Source organism: Mytilus edulis, chromosome 2, assembly GCF_963676685.1.
Source record: "Mytilus edulis chromosome 2, xbMytEdul2.2, whole genome shotgun sequence".
NCBI classification, from domain to species: Eukaryota; Metazoa; Mollusca; class Bivalvia; order Mytilida; family Mytilidae; genus Mytilus; species Mytilus edulis.
This window is the reverse complement of record NC_092345.1, coordinates 87,563,050-87,584,183: the sequence shown is the minus strand read 5'-3', so window position 1 is coordinate 87,584,183 and position 21,134 is coordinate 87,563,050. Positions and strand designations below refer to the sequence as shown.

At 31.3% G+C, this 21,134-nt stretch overlaps 1 protein-coding gene across 2 annotated transcripts; it reads left to right on the top strand.

Moving 5' to 3' along the window:
- Positions 1-778: 778 nt before the first annotated feature.
- On the top strand, positions 779-17,929 carry LOC139513296 (uncharacterized). 2 transcript variants are annotated; one of them, XM_071301662.1, is made up of 9 exons: positions 779-869; positions 1,456-1,713; positions 4,435-4,622; positions 5,872-5,916; positions 8,757-8,803; positions 9,014-9,115; positions 10,889-10,980; positions 12,243-12,372; positions 17,601-17,929. In XM_071301662.1, exons 1-9 carry the CDS (start codon positions 865-867, stop codon positions 17,886-17,888), a joined length of 1,155 nt encoding a protein of 384 aa, XP_071157763.1. In that variant the 5' UTR covers positions 779-864; the 3' UTR covers positions 17,889-17,929. The 2 variants fall into 2 exon arrangements, with proteins under 2 accessions (XP_071157763.1, XP_071157762.1); XM_071301661.1 differs by having other exon boundaries at positions 837-874.
- The last annotated feature ends 3,205 nt before the right edge of the window (positions 17,930-21,134 follow it).

The window sequence follows — 21,134 nt, the reverse complement described above, 5'->3', positions numbered from 1 at the left end:
AGTTCTCTATTGCCATTAAGTCTGTTTCAAACCGTTCCAATAAACTCTGATATAAAGTGGAGGCTTCCAACGCATCTGTTGGTAACCCAAGTTTCAGACGAAATAAACGTTACTTCTTTAGTATTCGTGTCAGGAATTGATAAAAATGCAGTGATGATTTTTTGCTAGAGTATTTCCATGTAATCTAGCCCCATTTCAAAAGAAAACCTTATGCATTTCTCCATTCTGTCACTTTAATAAGGAGACATTGTAGCCCCGTATCATGTCTAAGATCAAAGAACTTAACGCACACTACATGTATATTATTTTGTGTGCACAATATATTTAATTTGTGAGCATAATATGTTTAAGTTGTGCGCACAATATATTTAAGTTGTGCGCACAATATATTTAAATTGTGCGCACAATATATTATTTTGTGCGCACATTATATTATTTTGTGTGCACAATTTATTTAAGTTGTGTGCACAATATATTTTTTTCTTTGCATTCCCCAGCGGGGCTCCGTAGTATAGTTATATAATAATGAAGTTGAAACAGTAAATAAGTTTTTGTAGGTTAGAAGGGTAAAACAACATTTGTTATTAAACGTACAACAGATTGATTATTTGAGTTACCTGGTTAAATTATGCTATTAAAATTGACGGCCCATGCCTCCTTCTAATAAAAGTAAAGCAGAGTACTGAAAGTCACTGTTAAAAATTATCAATGTACATAATAACGTCCTTGAATGAACGATTTGTCAACCCCCTTAAATATTGCTAAATGACGTGTTGAATTTTCCCGTAATTTTACGTCTATTATTATGACGTCAATGTGGAGTAAACGTTTAGAAGTGCAAGTAAACAGGAATGTACACTATCTATGAGGTAAGGTAAAAAACGGAACAAGTGTCGAAATTATTATCATAATATACGTACCTTACACTTGAGAAAAACTTAATTGTTCTTTACTCGAAATTGGACTGTATTCATAACGAAAATGAATAACATTTTCACTGATATTTTATATCTTTATGCTTCGTTTTATTAGCGTGCTCCAATGAGTTTACATCTGTTTACCGTTTTATCTGTACATATGTTTACCGTACGTTTGAATAGGTGGATATATTCAATACTATTTTGTCTTAAAATAATAATACATATTATAGCGACATGAGAAAATTGAATAATCATGTTGTAATTATTTTATGATTCACATTATAATTGTATCAAGGGATGTATAAAAAGAAAAAGATATGATAGAAACATCTCACGTTGTAGAACCTTCCGATCTGTATTCCTCTGTATTTGCCCAATGGTCAACTTTGACTCCTGTTACTTCCTTCCTCGTAAATTTACGTTGCACAATCTCAGCAACTTGGTAAATGACACATAAACCGATATATTGACATCCCCATTTCTGAGTGTAGTTCGTAAATGAAAAAAAACTAATTTTTAACGGGTTATTTTTTAGAGAAAAAAGACATGTTTATGAAAGGTTCCATACCATGTGGATGATGAATTTGATAATTGTGCTGTTATTGGTGCTGGTTGGGTTGACAGAAAGGACACATGCTGAAAATACTGCAGTAGTTGATGGACAAGTAAACGCCGTAAACAGTGACAATTGTCAATTGACCTGTCAGTTACCGAATTTTCTGAAATCACTTTGTGATCCATTGATAGCTCACCTTCATTGCAAGAAGTCATTGGTTGAGAAAACGATAAAAAAGTGAGTTTTATATTGATCGTATCACAGTAGTCTTAAGATTAACTCTCTTCAAGTGGTAGCGTGAACAGCCAGTACCTGGCCAAAAGTATTCGTCACCTACATTTTTTTGCTATATATTAATTTCATATAAAAACACCTTTTTTCAAAAAAATATTTTAAAGGCATTTATGGTTGGATTTTTATCAACAAGGCATTAAAAGACGTATAATTGTCTAATACCGCAGTCCCACTAGGCCACGATCGCACTACGATCTGTGAAAAAAATGCAAATTTTGATGATCGTAGTACGATCGTGTAGATCGTAGTAAGGTCGTATCACGGTCGTGGTGAGGTCTTCGTTTGTTTATTTGGTCATGATTTTGTCTTTAGGTGTTTTTTGTTTTCTCTTGATGTGAACACATGCAATTAAATTTATAATTTAATTTGTTTGAATATTTAGCGAATTTTTTAACAGAAAATAATGAAAATTACCCCCCCCCCCCCCCCAAAAAAAAAAAATATGTAACCAAATAAACAAATACACCTGTGACAATTCTGCTTCTATTGGTACCAAGTTGCTTAAAATCTAACCAAAAATGACCCCAAAATATTTTTATATACAACATATATTCTGGGGTCATTTTTTGTCAGATTTTAAGCAACGTGTGAACGAGGCATTAAATCAGTGACAAGTAGACTTGTCAGATATAAAAGTCGACTTGTCAGAGGGACAGATGTATATCACCATACATTTTTATGGATCATAAATAATAAAAAAAAATAAAAAAAAGTCCATATATTATTTAAAATGGTAGCTTTATTTTAAAAAAAAAATATACAGCTGAAATTCCCAAACCAAGATAATGTACTTTGCATTTCCATTATTTGAATGCTTTTTCTATTTCATTTCGAGAAGCGTAATCAATATAACGCATTTGCTAAACTCCACTGCACACGAGTACACCCTACCCGTTGCTTACAAGTTTTAAAAGTGTAAGAATTTTTTTAATATATATATTTACAGATCTAACATTGTTGGGTTGATGTTTAGACGAGTTGTATATATATATATATAACAGAACTGTATTTTAACATTATTATGAAAAGTCTATTATTAGAATTATCAGTGTATATGGTTAACAGGTTACAATGACTGATTTCGGAGGGATATGTGTTAATATTATAAGTTATTATTAAAAGTTTCTTCCGAATAAAGCTATTTTTTCTATAATTTACCTGTATTATTGGCGCAAATGAAATATGGTTTGTGGCGCAAATGAAAAATTCTTTTGGCGCAAGTGAAATGCCAATTGGAGCAAAAACAAAGCACCGCAATAAAACTAGTATTATCATAATCAAGTGGGAAAAAAAAGAACAAATCATTGTGATTTCTTTATTTCATATATTAGATGATTTTTATGTGTTAAATTCATTGAAATTAATTAGAATATGAAGTACCTGCATCTACAGTATATGTATAATCAAAGTACTGAAGTGCTGAACATCGGATGACCGCCAGTTCTTGTAATAAGCACTTATCCTAGGGGGAAAATCACATCGCTATACCTGAAAGTGAGGTTAATGTACAGATTTTTTTTCTGAGACAAGTTCTCACCGAAATGATTATTATAGTGTAGTGATACACATCAGTATACTCTGGTTTATTGTTACAAATGTATATATTATATTAATATTAATATTTGTATATTACAGTTAAATGTATATATAATTTTCATGCATTTGTATATCATTCTATTCTATACTATATCAATAATAGTGCAGTGCAAGTGCATGGTGAACACTCTTCTGTAATAATTTGATTTTTCTAAAAGATTGGATTTGAGAAGGCATTCGTATTGTCCCGCAAAAAAATGTTTAATCTCCTATGCAAAGTTATCGTCCCTTGAGATTGCAAACGTTCTTGAGATATTCCTCCGTATGCGTGTGCAAAGATATTGGTGATTTTTTACTTATGTGTATATATACATATAACAAAACGATACTATATGCTGGAAGAGTATTAGTTAAGGATCAAAATAAGCTTAAAATATTGATAGGTCATGGAGCTCCTTTTCGAGATATTTGATTTATAAAATATGGCGGGAAAAGGCTGACTCGGACATTTACCTTATATTTGCATTGACATTATTTGAGTCTCAAATCAAAAGAAAGAAAATCAAGAGTCTGCTAAAAGTTTGTCAATTGACCTTTTGTGAGCTATTTAGTCTTATATTAAAAGATAAATAGGTGTTATGGGTCAAAATATTTTACCTTGTATCGTATGGAAAAACACCAAGGAGCCCGAACATTTGACACAAATTACAAAACCTCATCTAACTTACATCCTTAAAAAGTATTGAAAGAGTATTCATTGAAGAAATGAATTTATAACAAGCGATAAGGAATGTTATTTTGCCGTCGATGATGTATGCGTATTCTTCATGTTTATAGATCGGTTAACAACCCAAAACGAAAGTTACGTAATGGAAATCTAGGCGATAGCAATACACCGGAATTCCCTCACGGTCATCCGCTGTAAAAAGAAGTCCGACACTCTACAAAATACATGAATTATCGGTTTGGTTAAGACACATCCCTAGATATATAATATTGCTATAAGGGTAGTTTTTGCTTGACGGGCGTCATATAGATAATCAATAAAAGAAAAGCAAAGAGTTGTGTACTAAAGAATTCTTCGTTTTCCATACTACATACCTTAACATATATATAATTTTTTTTTAGATTAACTACGGTTGATAAAACCATCCAATGTTATTGCATGTGGCATGCAGTTTTTAGGCACGGAAGAGTGGATAAAAGTGTTTTTGCTATGATGGTAGACTACACACCTTACAACAAAACAAACCAAATGAGTGTTAGGTTGTCAACATTGGGAAGAGAATGTCAAGCGTTCAATGATCAACTATGTGGCAAGTTAATGTTTTGTAGAATAAATCAATCAATTAATTACCGTTTACAGGTTTTCCTGTTCTTCCATGTCGCATTCGTAACTTAAGCTCGTGTTATATTTCGCCTATGGTGTAGAAGGGGCATTATATTTTCTGGTCAGTGCACCTGTCCTGTCCGTCTGTTTGTCAGTCGCGTGTCAGCTTAAGTTTTTGGTTAAGGTATTTAACTGTTAAGTTGTATGATCAAGAATCTGCTTAAATTTTGTCAAATGACCTTTTCTGAGCTATGTCTTATGTTAAAAGATAAAAAGGTGTTATGGGGCAAATTTTTTTACCTTGTATCGTATGGAAAACACCAAGGAGTCCTAACATTTGACACTTATTCCAAAACCTCACCTAAGTACATCCTTAAAGAACACATTTGTAGTCTATAGTATTTGATTTGCTACACAACATTAGTTACTGTTTTACTGATAACAAAAACCTTTAGATGCACACAACTGACTTTTTGCGATAAAAGACAAGACCAGGTTATAATTCCTAATCCATAGAAACGAGAAACACTTATGAACCACATAAACAGACAACAACCACTGAACATAAGATTCCTGATCTAGGACAGTTTCAAACAATTGCAGCGGGATTAAACGTTTTAATGGAACCAAACCTTCTCCCTTATTTGAAACAGTAGTATAACATCACAACATAGAAAGACACACTATAAAATAGTCTAGAAATTGTGTACAACATTACATTTCCAAATGTTTGAAAAATAGTATTGCAATCTTAATCTGTATGATATTTAGCCGATCCGTAGTCACTTTCTTTATCTTTTCAAATGATCTGTCATAAAAAAAAATGTGTCGTAACAAATAGAAGTGCAGTAGAAAGCATTTTACAAAAAATAATGACATTATCAGCTAAACATTTGAAAACAAAATGACGCCAAAATGAATAAAGGTTATGTATTATAGCAACCACAGAATATTCATAGAAAACATAATTACTGTCGACGCAGGGGTTAATACGTGTGTAAAAGATAAACATTCGTGGTCTGGAGTTAAATGAATAAGAACACGAATGATGCATGTCATATGATTGTTAAGTCGGTAATATCCATATTTTTATTTGACTGCGCTTTGACCTCTCACGGCTCCAAAAAGTCCGTAAATGGCCACACAACGTCAGAGCAATCTAAGACTACATACGGCACTATATCTATCTCTTGCTATAGAATTACTGTGTTTTACTTAGTTACTTATCATTGTAGTAGGAAGACTGAAAGACACTAAAGATGGATTATTTTCCAAAAATGGTACGTTTTCTTTATAATACAAACTATATTCGTATAGCATGAGTGAATCACTGAGGATTCAAAATAGATTATGAACTAATAGTTATGGTAAATACGGATACATCTACAAGAAAAATACCGTTTAGATACACTTACCTGATTTTTAAACAAATGAAGATAAAACAAACCTGTCAAAATAGATGCAAATGGGTACTATTATACATTTATTTCCGTGCCTGAGGATGATATGAAGATTTGTTCACCCAAGAAAAATCATATTTCACGAGGGTATCGCCCGAGGGACATATGATTTTTCGAGGGTGAACAAATCTTCATATCTCCCTAAGCCAAGGGAAATGAATGTTTTATTCCACTGCCTATACTTTTGTTGAACTTATGAACATAAGATATTAATTTACATAATTGCTTTCCTATTCGTTTCTTTTTTAACTAAACACGTCATAGTCCAGTCAAACTACGATTTAACCTCAAACTAATTGCAACAGAAAATGTTTTAGTTCTAATCTATAGCATTATGCCCTTTATATACACAGAAAAAAGTCCCCTTAAATCTAACTTGAAGAAAACTCAAAATCAGCATTTATAATTTCCTATGGAAATTAACATTGGAAGGGGAGACAACTCTTGCAAAAATGAGTCTTTTTTGGTAACTTTTTTGTTGTTTTTCTTGAAATTTATGTAAAGTATGAAACTTTGATGGGGTTATAAGTTTGTATTTGACTAAATTATATAATCTTCTGCTCATGAAATGTACAAAACCGAAGTGTTATGGGTAGTTTTATTTTTTTGTGCATTTTTCATTAAAGAAATTGCAAATTTGAAGCTTTGTAACCATTTTGAAGAAATAATGTGAAAATTTGGCATTGTTTATATCTGTATATTATATTTTTTCAGCAACTTACTTATCTAAAGAAACTTTAAACCACAAAAAAGAAGAATACATGCTTTATTATTTTTATCAAATTTGAGATTCTTTACCTTGACATGTTACAAAAATTCAATAAATGGTCAATTAATCAATTACGAAATCTAGATTATAGCTTGATAAAATATATGAAAACACCATTAGACTTGTTTGTTATTCTCTAAAGACCGCTAAAAAAATCAAGAATCAATACATTCTGATGAATAGAAGTGGTAAAGTTATAATTTTGTATAAATTTTTATTGATATTTCTGCCTCTTTTTTGCAAGAGTTATCTCTCTTTTCAATGCAAATCTCCATAGGAATTTTAAATGGTGATTTTTTTAGTCTTCTTCAAGTTAGATTTCATGGGACTTTTTTCTGTGTATATTTGGGGTATAATGCTAAAGAATAAAACTTAAAAATCTTCTGTTGCAATTACTTTCGGGTTAGGGTCAAATTTGTGCTAGATTGACTGGACTATTAACATAAACAATGATCATCAGTACCGATTGAAAGTTAATTATTTATTCTTTTCTGTTTGTATTTAGATTTGAAATATTTTGTAAAAACGAAATGACTATATACTATCTTTGAAAAAAACGATCGAAATGTTTTAAAACATTAACTGCTGGTAAAGTCGCACAAGGCAATCCCGACGTATAGAGGGGAATATGAAGCTCAGAGGGGAATATGAAGTTTTGTTCGACGTCACATGGGACACGAGGGAATACAGATTTCAGAAAAAAAATAAACATTTTTATTTTCATTACAAATTGCATTTATTACTTTATTAGTTGTTAATTTATCATATGCTACAAAAATCATTCAAATAAATCAATTCGTTTTGGCCCCAGATGACTTTTAAAATGTATGCATCATTAAAAGAGCTCCAAATTATCTCCCTTTGGTGCAACAATGCCATTTTTGGTATTAAAATTGAAATATCTTTTTTAAATCATCGGTGACCTATATTTTTTATTATTATTATTATTATTTTAGAGATTTCTGTAATTTAGTTCTTTTTTTATTTCGATATTACCTCTTTTTCTCCTATTAGTTCAACAGAAAAAAGTACTTTTACATAAATGTATGTTTCTTTCGAAGTCAGATTGTCCCATTTTTTTATTTAATTTTTCTATTTAAAAGTATAAGATAATGTTCATTTATAAAAAAAAATATAACGAAATCCTATATTAAGAAAAAATTGATTTAGACCCGCGTGCCCTCTTTAATAAAAGCGAATTATTATTTCACCATTTCATTTTCATTAATGATTGAACAAAATATATTATATTTTTGATTTTTTATATATCGTAGCTAGTGTCCCTTTTATACTTTTGTTTGTCCCCCTGGTTAGTGTCTTTTGTAACCCCTCTCCTTATTTTGTATATATGTATATATTGTATATAGTTATTGTTGTTATCTCTGTACTGATGTTATGCATTGGCTGTATGAGAATAAATATATATAGGTACGGATGATACAAATAGTAAAATGAAATTAATAAAAAAACAATATCACAAAAATATTGAAATATTTGAATTTATATTTACTTTTTCTATAAACAGTCCTTTTAATCTTCTTTAAAAATTATATGTTATTTCCGTATATAACTTCTGTTATATTTATACCGTTATGTAAATAAAAGTGGTCATCAAACTGGTTTTTGCTGCGATATGTAAAGATTAAAAAAAAACTAAGTGTGTTTAATGAAGTTTAACCATACACTGTGTTATAGTAATAAAAAGTGACACAGTTAGTCCCGATCGGATCACCAAATACTTTAGGTGTTTCGGTTTACCAAACACCATGGGAAATTTGTATTTCTGTATTTTCAATCATCGAGTACTCTCATCCAAAGAGCCAAGATAAACTGTAATGAAATAACCATTCCATCTAAATAAAATCATTATAACTCGCTGTTTGCTTTGTAGATGGTTTGACAAAACTCCTTGATGAAAAGAAAAAACCAGCAAAGAAAGTAAGTATATTTATAAGATCTTATAACATTTAAACTTTTTAACGGATAACACAATAACGTGCGCCAATTCAATATTATCATTCGATTCATTTTTATAATCACTAAAGTTCTTTTTTTTTTTTGCTTCATGTCTGTGTAACTTGATATATAATATTTCACTTGACCAGTACTTTATAAGAATCTTGTATATTAAATTATCAATGTCTGTAGGATACTGGTATAACACTGACCAATGAAGAAGAAATGATAATGTGGTTTGGAGTTGCTGGCGGTGCCATTGTCTTCATTATTTGTATATTTTTTGTAATCAGGGTAAAGTATTAATTTCATACTTTTGCATGACATATAGTATATCAGATTTATTATAAATCTTAGGTAACAATATCAATTAAAGAGGGGGGCAAGGGGTTTAGCTGTTATGGGGCATTTTAATTCTTTGTTATCTGTTATTCTGAAAATATATTTGTTGTTAGCTGTTATTGTCTTATTCTTTGTTAGCTGTTATTGGGCTTTTAGTTTTTTTGTTATCTGTTATTGTGATAATGTATTTGCTGTTAACTGTTATCGAAAATTGGAATGTTAGCATTTTTTTGACAGCCACGAACGAACATATAAAATTAGAACAATTCTTAATATGACAAAAAGGAAAACATATGGCCAGGAATATCTGACAAGGATCTCAATTAAGGACTAGGTCCTTGCAACCAGTTAACCTTTTATATTATATGGTACATAGACTCAGCTCTCTTTTCATAGCAGAACCAAATACACTGTACAATGAAAGTTCCCACCATGTACTGGGTCCAAGGCCGAAGCTGCACATAACTCATTACAAACAAAGATTTATTTCGTCTTCAAGCCATCGTTCCACTACTAAACTATGTATTCTACTTATTAGTAGACTTGGTACAATCAAAAACCTGATAAAAAATTGTTCAAATAAGGCCTATGAAAATTGTGGAATAAATTACTTTTGGAGTGTCAAAATTGGTTCGAGGTACTTGATAAATTGCATGCTTATAATTGGGGCTTACATTTTTGAGTTATTGTCCGAAAACTGGAAAATACCATCTTTTTTAATGAATCAACCCCTTAACTGAATAACATAAAATCGAAAAAAAAATAAAAATCGAAAGGTTGCTTACAACAATAGATATAAACAATTCAGAAAAAAACTTTCGTGAGAACTGCTGAAAACGTTTTTGTGTTAATGTCTGAAAACTAGAAAATCCCCCCTTTTTAATTAATAAAACTCGGAAACGTAAAATCTAAAATTTATAAAAATTGAAAGGGAGCTCATGTCAATTGATATAAACAATTCACCAACATTCCTTGCAATTTTGTGAAAGGATTTTTGAGATATTATCAGAAAACTGAAAGAAAAAAACACCATTTTTATTGAATAAAACCCCATTACTCAGAAACTTAAAATCTAAAATTTATAACAAAAAACGATAGGGAGCTCACGTCAATAGATATAAACAATTTACCAAAGTTTTATGTAAATTGTTTAAAGAGTGTTTGAGTTAATGTCCGACATGTTGACGACAGACGGACAAGAATATACCAAATACATATCTAGATACATAATTCTAAAAACCATGTTCATAGAAAATGGAATTCATTACAAAGGATTATATCCGTAATAAGAAATACTGGATTTGTCAAGGACTCGACTTATTTTAATATTTCATTTACTGTTATCTGTTTTTGTCCATTTCAATTCCTTGTTATCTGTTATAAGCCAAATCAATTTGCTGTTTTGCTGTTATTGGGACCCCCCCTTGCCCCCCTCACATTAAAGAGTTAAGCTTGAGCCCTCAAAAAAAAGTTCTGTCCATTATCAGTTACTTTTTTTCTGTTTTGATGTCGTATAAATTGGCCTATTAAACCAAGTAATAGTCTCTAATGTACTTAATGAAATGTAACCCTCTGTAGCATTACAATTTATAGAATTCTCCGTTTCAATCGGAGGTGTGAGAGATCTTTAACAATTAAAAACCGTTTCATAGTAAAATTATTATCATAGAATACAAAATGCATATTTGCAGTGAGTAACTTTTATACATTTTTTTATGATTACAGCTAAATAAAGATTCCTCTCCAAAATCCCCGTATGATAAAGGCAGCCTTGACGACGGGGGAATGTCACGAGACAAGCGGGACACCTGTTGTGAGTAAGTAATTTAAAATAGTACATAAATATTCAGTTAAGGAAGTACTTAGTCGAGGTTTTGGAATTTGTGTCAAATGTTCGGACTCCTTGGTGTTTTTCCATACAATACAATGTAAAATATTTTGCTCCATAACACCCATTTATTTTTTCATATAAGACTTAATAACTCATGAAAGGTCATTTACCAAAATTTTAGAAGATTCTTAATTTTCTTTCTTTTGTTTTGAGACCTAATAATATCAATGCAAATATAAGGTAAAAGTCCGAGTCAGCCTTTTCCCGCCATATTTTAAATCTCAAATATCTCGAAAAGGAGGTCCATGACCTATCACTATTTTTAGCTTATTCTTATCCGTAAGTGATGCTCTACCAACTTATATTATCAATTTTAACTTAGCATTACATATAGTGGCAGCTGAGGGTGAAACAAACAATTTTTTTTCTCAGAATCAAAAACAAATTATTTTTTTCTCCAAAAACTGGAAACAAACTTTTTTTTCCAAAAAAAAACCGTAGCCCCCCCCCCCCCCCCCCCCCCCCCAGAAAATCAAATGGTTGCTGCCTAACCTGTTTTCATCAGTGACATCACGATAGGAAATTCTGAAGAAATCAAAAATATTTGACGTCTTAGTTGAATATCGACCAAACAAAGTTTTCTCTAGTGTTAAGAAATGTTTTTCTCGTATCGATATAGAAATGAGAAATTTAGATTACACAACTGCAAACAAGTGCATTACGATATTTTTCCACTCGAGACATTTAAATTTTAATATTTAAAAAGCAGGAGGCTTGCCGAGCTTTTTAAATAATAAAAGTAAACAGTTGTCAGTTGAGAGTGGAGAGATACAATCGCACTACCAAAACGAGTTGTATTGGTAAAATCTTTTTTTGTGTGGTTATTATGCTTAATTTTTTAATGATTTGTAGAAAGCAGTGTTCTTTATGAGTGACGTCATAAAGGATTGGTCCACTTTTTCATGACTTCACAATAGTAAATTCAGTAGAAACTAAAGAAAAATTCAACTTCATATCAAATTTGCCAAGAACAGATATTTCACTAGTGAGGAGAAATATTTTCTCACATCGATCAAAAATATGAAATATGTGAAAAGAGCATACAAATTAGAGAAATTAGCATCAAATTTGAGAAAATAGCATTAAAAATTAGAAAGACATAATTTTCTATTTTCAACGATCAGATAAAAAGTTACAATTCTATAAATACAAAAGAACCATTCTAATTTTTTTTTCTTTCTTTTTTAGTTCATTTATTGACAAGTTTAGACGTAACAGTAAAACAAGTGTAGCAGAAAAGGAAAAACTATTACAACAGAGGGTAATCATCCAGAAAAATCCAGTACCACAACCTCATTCGTATCCATCAGATAAAAAGGTTTGTACTTTTCCCTAAAATATAAGTTAACATTTTATTCTCCAATTCAATATAAGATGGGGAAACATGTCAATGTGACAGCAATTCAACGACACAAATAACAAACAAAAAATTAACAAACACAATCTTCCAGGAAAGATGTGAATGCATTAAACAGACTATCAAACTTAAGGTGTACCATCAACATCAAACGGAAATGTTATTGTTCTTTGGCTTGCACTTTATTCAATTGAACTTTTCATAACATTTTCGTATGTTTTGTGCTCTTTAAGATTTAAACTTATAGTGCTCATGAGTCATGTGTCTTACCACCTCGATGGTCTCATGGCAGAGTGTTTGCCGGTTGTTGGGATGATCTTGGGTTCGATCTTTGGTCTATTCAAACAAAAAACTTGTAACTTGATTAATAGTTTTTTCAAATCCCAGTCGAATGTCTGTAACAACCAAAATTTGTAGGTTGGGACCCTATTAACCTCGTGCTGTAAAAGCTATTATGATATCTTTTGATGTGACGTGAATCATGACTTCTGTGTGGACTTGTCACAGACGTTGTTCTGTTTAATCATACATTCCTCAAGATCTCAAGTTTATATAATTATGACGCTTTTTTTTTTAATTCATTTTGATGTGACGCCTTCCTACGATGTCGTGTTGCTGTTCAGTTCAGTTGTATATTGAGCGGGAATTTCGCTCTAAACTTTCAGACCCTTTTTTGAGATGAAATTTTCTTTGACGAACGCTCGTATAATATATTATATCACCACACCTGAACCACAGGCACAGGGCAAAGTGAACTATTCTCATCACTTGGTATCGGTCGTCGTCGTCGTTTCTTGTACAAATATCTTCACTGAAACTAGTCATGGCCAACTATTGTCCTCAGTGTAAGCCAGTACGAGTTATCGCGCATGATTTTGATTTCTTATCCGTCTGATCAGGTCTTTTCTGTGTGTGATATCTTATCAAGACAACATGCTGAGTTTGTAAAGACAATGTTGACACTCGTAAATAATTTGACTACCCTAAGTAAACAATATTATAAATATATGACACTGTAGCATGCTAGGTTCCGCGGCATGAATACGAGTTGTATAAAGATTATAAACTGACTTTATTTCCCGAAAGATATACAATTCGATTTTATCGAATATCAAACCATGCATACAAAATAAAAAGTCGAAAAAGGACAAATATGATATCATGATTACCAAACATATATATATATATATATATATCTTTCGACGTAAACCCGAATATGAGACAGCGTAGAATTTGAATATACATACACAAACACAAACTCATTGCAACATTTTGCTTTTTTATTAAAAGAATAAATTCAGTCTTTATTAAAAGAATAAATTCAGTCTCTGATTTTACTCTTATTTTCAGTTACCTCCCAGAATTGTTTGTTTATCAATATTTGCTCTAACTTTTCAGCCATGATTTCTGAAAGAAAAATTGGTCTTCAACACTAAATGCTTAATAGTACGTTTGCCCGCGACGATGCAGTTTAATAGTACTTTTGCCCGCGACGATGCAGTTTGTTTATAAAACACAATGGAAAACACGCTACAGTACATCAACGTATTGTCCTTTAAATAGCTTTAATTTTGCTATGTGAAAAAAAGACAAATGTCGTATTAATAATGAATAAGTATAAATGTACAGCTAAATTTTCAATTTTTTTAAAAATGTCTTCAGTTAAGACAAACTGTTTAACGATTTGAAAAGCAGCGTCTTCTATGTAAAATAAGATTGTAGATTTTGGCACTTCTATCACATTCACTGGCTACCTATGAAACAATAGACAATTTTTCAAATTGGATTGGTTTTTTTAAGTTTGGATGTTCCGAAGTGACAAAGTTTTTCTATAAAAGATCAGTTTGCAGGTGATCTTAGAATGGACACTATATCAATACATATTTCTCAGTTTCAACAATATTTATACACGCTTCACATGTTCGTTGATGGATGGAAAGGTCTCTCACTTACAATAATGATATAGTCTTAGATTTTTTTATATATAGATATAAGCCAATCGAAGCACATACTAATGAATTTATATACTGATATTCTCAAATTTTCCTAAAACCGTAAAGAAAGTCACACAGAAAAAGTGTTTACAATAATGTTCCGAGTATAATATATAAAAAAAGGGGGGGGGGGGGGGGATACCCTACCCGGAAAATAATATTACTGATATGAATAGGAAAGTTTAAACCACGGATTTGACTGAACTTGACAGTGTTATCTGAAATTCACAACAGGTGATCAAATGAATGATGAAATTTGTGAACTTCACGCGGATATCTTTAGAAAACATGCTAATCGAAACAACAGGGGTCGCAGGCATCTGTTTGCATGTATAATACTAAATTTTAACGATTCCAACTATCTTATTCATTCGATAAATAAAAAAATAAAAAATTCTGCAAATACATGTACAATATAAATGCAAGAAGATTTCCGGGGATGAGTTGGTATGAGTTCCAATGAGACAGCTCTCCGTTAACTTAACAGAACAATAATTAAAATAAGTTTCCTTTTAATACAAATTTTACATAAATGTTCAAGTATAAAATTAAATATATTTCCCGATAGAAACTTCTGAAAGGAGAGAGACAAATTAAAATTAATTTTATTTTGTTCTATGCGATTTATTTTTTTCAGTAACAGTTAAAATGATAAAAGGAGAATGTACATCAAACAAGCAATAGACTAGTATACATCACATGTACATGTAAGATAGTACAGCGATTCATATTGCCAATCAAAAGCAGTGAAAAGGTATAAAATTGATGAAAGAAAATTTGACGTTTAAGATTTCATTCCAAATCCATCTACTACAAAAGATCTTCTGAAAGTGTTACTGCATCTGAAAAATTTGAGATAATGACACTTTTCCTGTTTCATCAAAACTAATTGGTCTTTTTAGAACATGAAAATAATATATATAAAATATGTATCTATTACTTCTATGTTAATCAGATGAGCTTGTTTAAGTATCAAAATTGTTTAGTTACGGCCGCCTAATTATTTAAAAAAAACTTTTAAAAAGATATGTAAGAAAATTGCAAAATAAAAAAAATCATTTTAGATGGGATTTCAATTTTTTTAATACGCTTCACGAAAAACATCCAAAAGTCTGAGTTAATGTAGTAGTGAAAGATTTTATATTATCAAAAATAAAGAAAACTGACGGCTGGACAAAAAAAAATCTTTTAAATTAAAAGTTACACTTCTTTTACTTTATTTACTGAATTTTTAAATTCATGATATAAAACATTGTATTAAATGTATAAATATTTTATGTGCAAATAGATTAAAGTTTGTTTTGTGACTTGTGATCGAGCGATTTACTTGGTAGGACCATGGAAGTACTATATCAATATAATACTTCCATGGACTTAGAATTTTTCTCGCAATCTTCAAACAATGACAATAACTCCAGTTTTGGATAAAAAAGGCCCCGATTCATTAAATTTTCTAAAATATCAAATATATATCATTGGAAAAATTATAAAGCAAAGAATATATATTTATGCCAATGAATTTATTTCTAAAAATAGTGAAAGATGTAATCATATATGAAAACTCCTTTGAAAACGTTTTTGATTTTGAATTGAATGAAGTAATAGGGAATGAACCACTTTTTTAAAAATGAAAAAGGCCGTAACTTCTGCTATCCCGATTCAATTATAAAATATGCCATTAGAAAGCTAAGAAAATGTATTTTCTAATGTGATGCCAATGAAAAAGATATTTATTTTTGTTTACTGTCAGCTAACCAAAATTCAATATTTCCTTTAATAATCTATAGTAAATTTATCGATATCGATTGCGATCAAATTTAGCGCATGCGCACTGCGGGTGCTGATAATAGTTGCGTATGGCATGGGCCAAATTTATACAAAATTGGCCACATTCATCATTGGTTACATACTTCAAAAAATGCCCAATTATCCTGCTTGCCAATCAAGATGGTCAAAAACACCGTAGCGGGTTATTTAACAGTGTGACTATGCGGTATGGGCTTTGCTCATTTTTGGAGGCCGTACGGTGACCTATAGTTGTTAATGTCTGTGTCATTTTGGTCTATTGTGGACAGTTATCTCATTGGCAATCATAACACATCTTCTTTTTTATATGCACCATTTTTATGTTATTTCGAATAGACTGACAACATATTACAGTTATTTCTAATATAATTTAATTCTAAATTCCATTTTAAACCGGCGAAAATCATGAAAAAAACATTGATGACGTCATGGTCACATGACACAATTGTGTATATTATATGATAAATAAAACGACGTCAGCCAATTAGAAGACGTGTTACATCCAAAATTAAATATAATTTATCTTGAAAACTTTAATAGAAACTTGAAAAGAAAAAAATGATCAGGAAGACAAGATCCACAAACCAATCACATAGTCAAAATTAATCTTCAGACAATTCCTTGTTAGATTTATAGCCCTTTAATTACAATTTAACTTTTCTTGCGTTTTTGCTTAATATCGAAATCTCTACAATAACTTGAGTCTGGTGGTTGAATTATTCAGTCAACTGGTCCGAGTACACAGTTATTTCGTAGTGCATTTCTTTTAGACAATAAATGAAAATAAAAAAAATCCCACCTGCGCTTTCTCAATAATATTTTTACAGTGTGTTGTACTACTTTTTGGGACAAATTATATCAAAATTATAGAAAACTTCATCAGCTCTAACTCAAAATATGGACAATTTTATGTTAAGGGGGTCTTGAAATCTTTTGACAGCTTCCGAAGTGCTAATTTTTGACCTTTTTCAGCAGGACCTAATCACTACTTTACATTAATATTTATGACCCAAATTATTTTACAGTGTCATTTCACCCCCCCCCCCCCCCCCCCCCCCATAACTTGCTATATGAGGCATAAAACATGGAGAAATAAATTTGGAAGGGGTATAACAAAAATTGGCAAGTAACAAATTATAATAGATAGGTAGACACATAAAATAGCAAAAGTGACTAGCAAGACAAGATCTACAAATAAATTTAATGATATAATTCAATTATAAACTGCAGATATTTAAAGTGTCAAAGTTTATGATCTGAATGTCTTGGCTAAATACAAGTAAAGTCGAAAAAGGTGTGACTGTAAAAACTTGCCAATTTTAAATTAAATAAGGAGCATTGTTTGTTTTGTTCACTATCATCATTTGACAAATCATATTTTCATTTTAGAAGGACAAAAGGAGGAGCGAAAAGGATAAAAAACAAATAGCAGGCGACGATTGGAATTCAAAGTCAACCCAGTGTGGTACAGTTGACTTTGATGTGTCACTGACATCTTTTAGTGTGTCAACAGAGGACACACGAGTGAAGACTTTGACAGGAATGAGAATGGCAGAAAGTGAATCTGATGGAGAGGAAGCTAGACTGTTTCATAGCTCATTGATGTATGGTAATAATGACACACCGGATAAAACAAGGAACCGAGTAAAGTCAACTTCTAGCTTAGTATCAAATTGAATGCAACGTTTAATCATTAAAGATATGGATTACAAGAAAAATGTATGTTTTTATTTTAAAGCCTTTATACTATTACAAAATATATGACGAATTGTAATAAAATGAATTTTTTCCACACCAATTGTTAACTCATCGGGTTTTTTTTATTATAGTTTACATAGTTCTGAACTTCTTTTTCTCTCCTTTTCTCTTTTAAGCTAACTATCATCATGCAAAGAAACCCAAGTTTTTGGTATATTCCCGCTATCTAAGTTAAGGGCTGTAGATATATATAAATCACATTGTCTCTCTGTTTGTCCATGCAAATACAGTAGTTCAGGGAAAGCTTGTTCGCGACCTAGAATTCTGATTGGGTCAAGCGTTTAATTAAAACTCATGCGAGAATATACGAGATTTGGTTGAACTGGGGCAAAGTCATATATGGTACACATCAATAATCGTTGTTTAATAGGCGTTTATTAGGACGCCTGCCGCTTTCCCGTTTACCTGCGAAGTCGTTGAGTGTCATCTGTTTTTTGTTTGTGTATGTTTATGTGTAATAAAGTAAAATAAGTATTATTTTGAAAAATTTCGGGACATAGTGTTTAAAAATTACGGGAGAAAATTGGAAAAGAAAATTGAAATTACTGCTTGCAAAAAGCCAAAACGAAATGTTTGATAAAGAAGGAACGAGATCCTTCAAGTCCCTGGAAGCTGTTTAGAACTTTGAAGAAGTTTATGTGCAGAAATATAATTTTTTGTTGATTGAGAATAATTTCCAGAAACATGCTGGCGTAATGGCATTAATTGCCAAAACAGTATAGCATACAATGGTGACAATACATAATTTATTCTCTTTAGCCTTTTTTCGGGAGAATATAGATAAACAATCTAAACCATATGATTGTCATGTAAGACGGAGCTTTTTGAAAAGTTGTTGCTGGTCATAACACACAGTCGTAATGAATGATATTATGCGATGTATTAAATAAAAAATAAACATCATGGCTTCATAAATGTTATGTTTTCAATATTGTATAAATAATCTTACCGTTAAACCTTGGTACAGTATATACGTTCCTTGTTCTAACCATAATAAAAATAAAAGTTCCCATAAAATCAAACAGCTACAGATCGTCATATGGAATTAAAATCTTAGCAAAAAAAGCCGCACCCACTTATAAGATATATAAATGTCTTTACTCTGACTGTTGCATTTTAAACACACGAGTGAAAGTCTAGCGCAATGTAGAACAAAATAGTTTCAACATTCATATATCATTATCATAATCTTGACCTGCATGGATATGCATTTAACTTGCAACTGGACGATTAAACAAAACGGTTATTGACGACTGCACGAAAACCTTTACTTCAAACAAAACATGAAATTAACTGTTCAGGAAAAACGAAGTACATCTAGTAGTAAACTACGGAAAAATGAAAATAAATATTTGCAAAATTTTGCCCTGGATACTGTATTTTGGACAGAAAGAAGCTCCCAATTTCCCGAAATTCCATTATGTTTGACAACGATTTTGATGTAAAACAAAACTTTAACCACAGACTGAACCTAAATGCTGAATTAGTCGGCGTGAATGGTGACGACGGAACCATGCATCGCTAAGTATCGCTTTCGCGAAACTTGTCAAAAAGAAGGATGTATGTCAAAAGATCCAAGTAGGCAGCTATTTCACTCACTGAACATATACTATAGATAGTAGAGAATTTCGAAATGTTGAAGAAAACGAACTTCGCATATAATTATGCGTTTTTAAAATAAAAAACTATACGATAACATTGAAAATAAAGCCAATTCTTTTAACCAATCAGAAGACAGTAAATACACCAAATTTATTTATTTGTAAATATAAAAGAATATTAACCGCAAACAGTTGTTAGGTGGGAGTGAATCTGATCTTGGACCAAAAATACGGAATTTTCCGATTTTTGACTTCAACTGGACCAGAAACCGGGAGTGATTGTTTCCTATAAGGTAGCACTCCACAGTTAGAAAATAAAATTAAAAATGAGCCACAAAATGTTTTATCATCTCCTATTCCTGGATTTCTAATACATTAACCTAACTGTTTGTGTTGTACATGTGCATATGTATGTAATCAGTATAGTCCATAGATTTGATTTTCAAAAGTTAAAAGAGTGAAAATTAATTCCTGTTATGTGTATCCATGGCAACATTCTGCATTTATTTACCATAAAATATTGCAAAAAGGGGGGTGGACATGTCACATATCCCCCCAAAATTTGGATCAAACTAGAATTTCAATGCCTTTGAGTGATACCTTTTTAGAAACTGTTTTCATAAATCTTCCTAATGATCAAATAAAAAATGGGGGTCTTTCGCCTCATTTTTTCGTAAATTCCAATCACAAAGTTCGTGCGATAAAAAGTTGGAAAAAAACATTACAATAATTGCCGGACCAATGTATGGTAGGGACATGCAAATACGGACTGTCATACAGAAAACAGCCTATATTACATACATTACATAATCTTGATGTTCATATAAACCCAATACAAAGGCTATTTTAATACTCAGCTATCCAAAAATGAATTTTATTGCACACTAGCTCTCATATTTGAAAAATCCACAGGGGCCAAAATGCGAAACTACACACCTAACTGTGGAGTGCTACCTAAGATTGAGAAAGGAAATGGGGAATGTTTGCGTATTTCAATAATAATTGCGATCAGTAGTTGTATGCCTGTGAGTTTGCACTATTTTTGCAAGTTTTAGACATCTGAACTTCCTGTGTAAGACATCGAAGAGAAGCCCACCCCTCCAGGAAACCCAGTTTTATCCGATTTCAATTTTCCAAATTTGTATTTGAGCTCAAAATGGAATTATAAATGAGAAATATGACAATACATAGCATCAGGTTGAGGGAATATGCATGAATTTCGAAATAAGTATCATTCAGTTGACTTCTAAAAGTATGGGAAGCCATTGGAGCAAATTAGCGGTGGTTTGGGTAAGACCGTCATATGACGGTCACAGCATAGTAAGGGTTAAAGAATATTGCTAGCTCCTTTATATTCTTCCGAAGAAGTTCCTGTTTGAAATCAGACTAATATGAGTAAAGTAATAATTTGTAAAGAAGAGGAGAACAGTTGGTTCACATTAAGGTAACACGATACCGAATGGCATATCTCCCGATTTCAAAACGCTTTGGCACACGTGTTCTTTCAATCGAATTACATCGGAATATGTAATAAAAAATGGGGGTCATCATTTTTGTCTTCTTG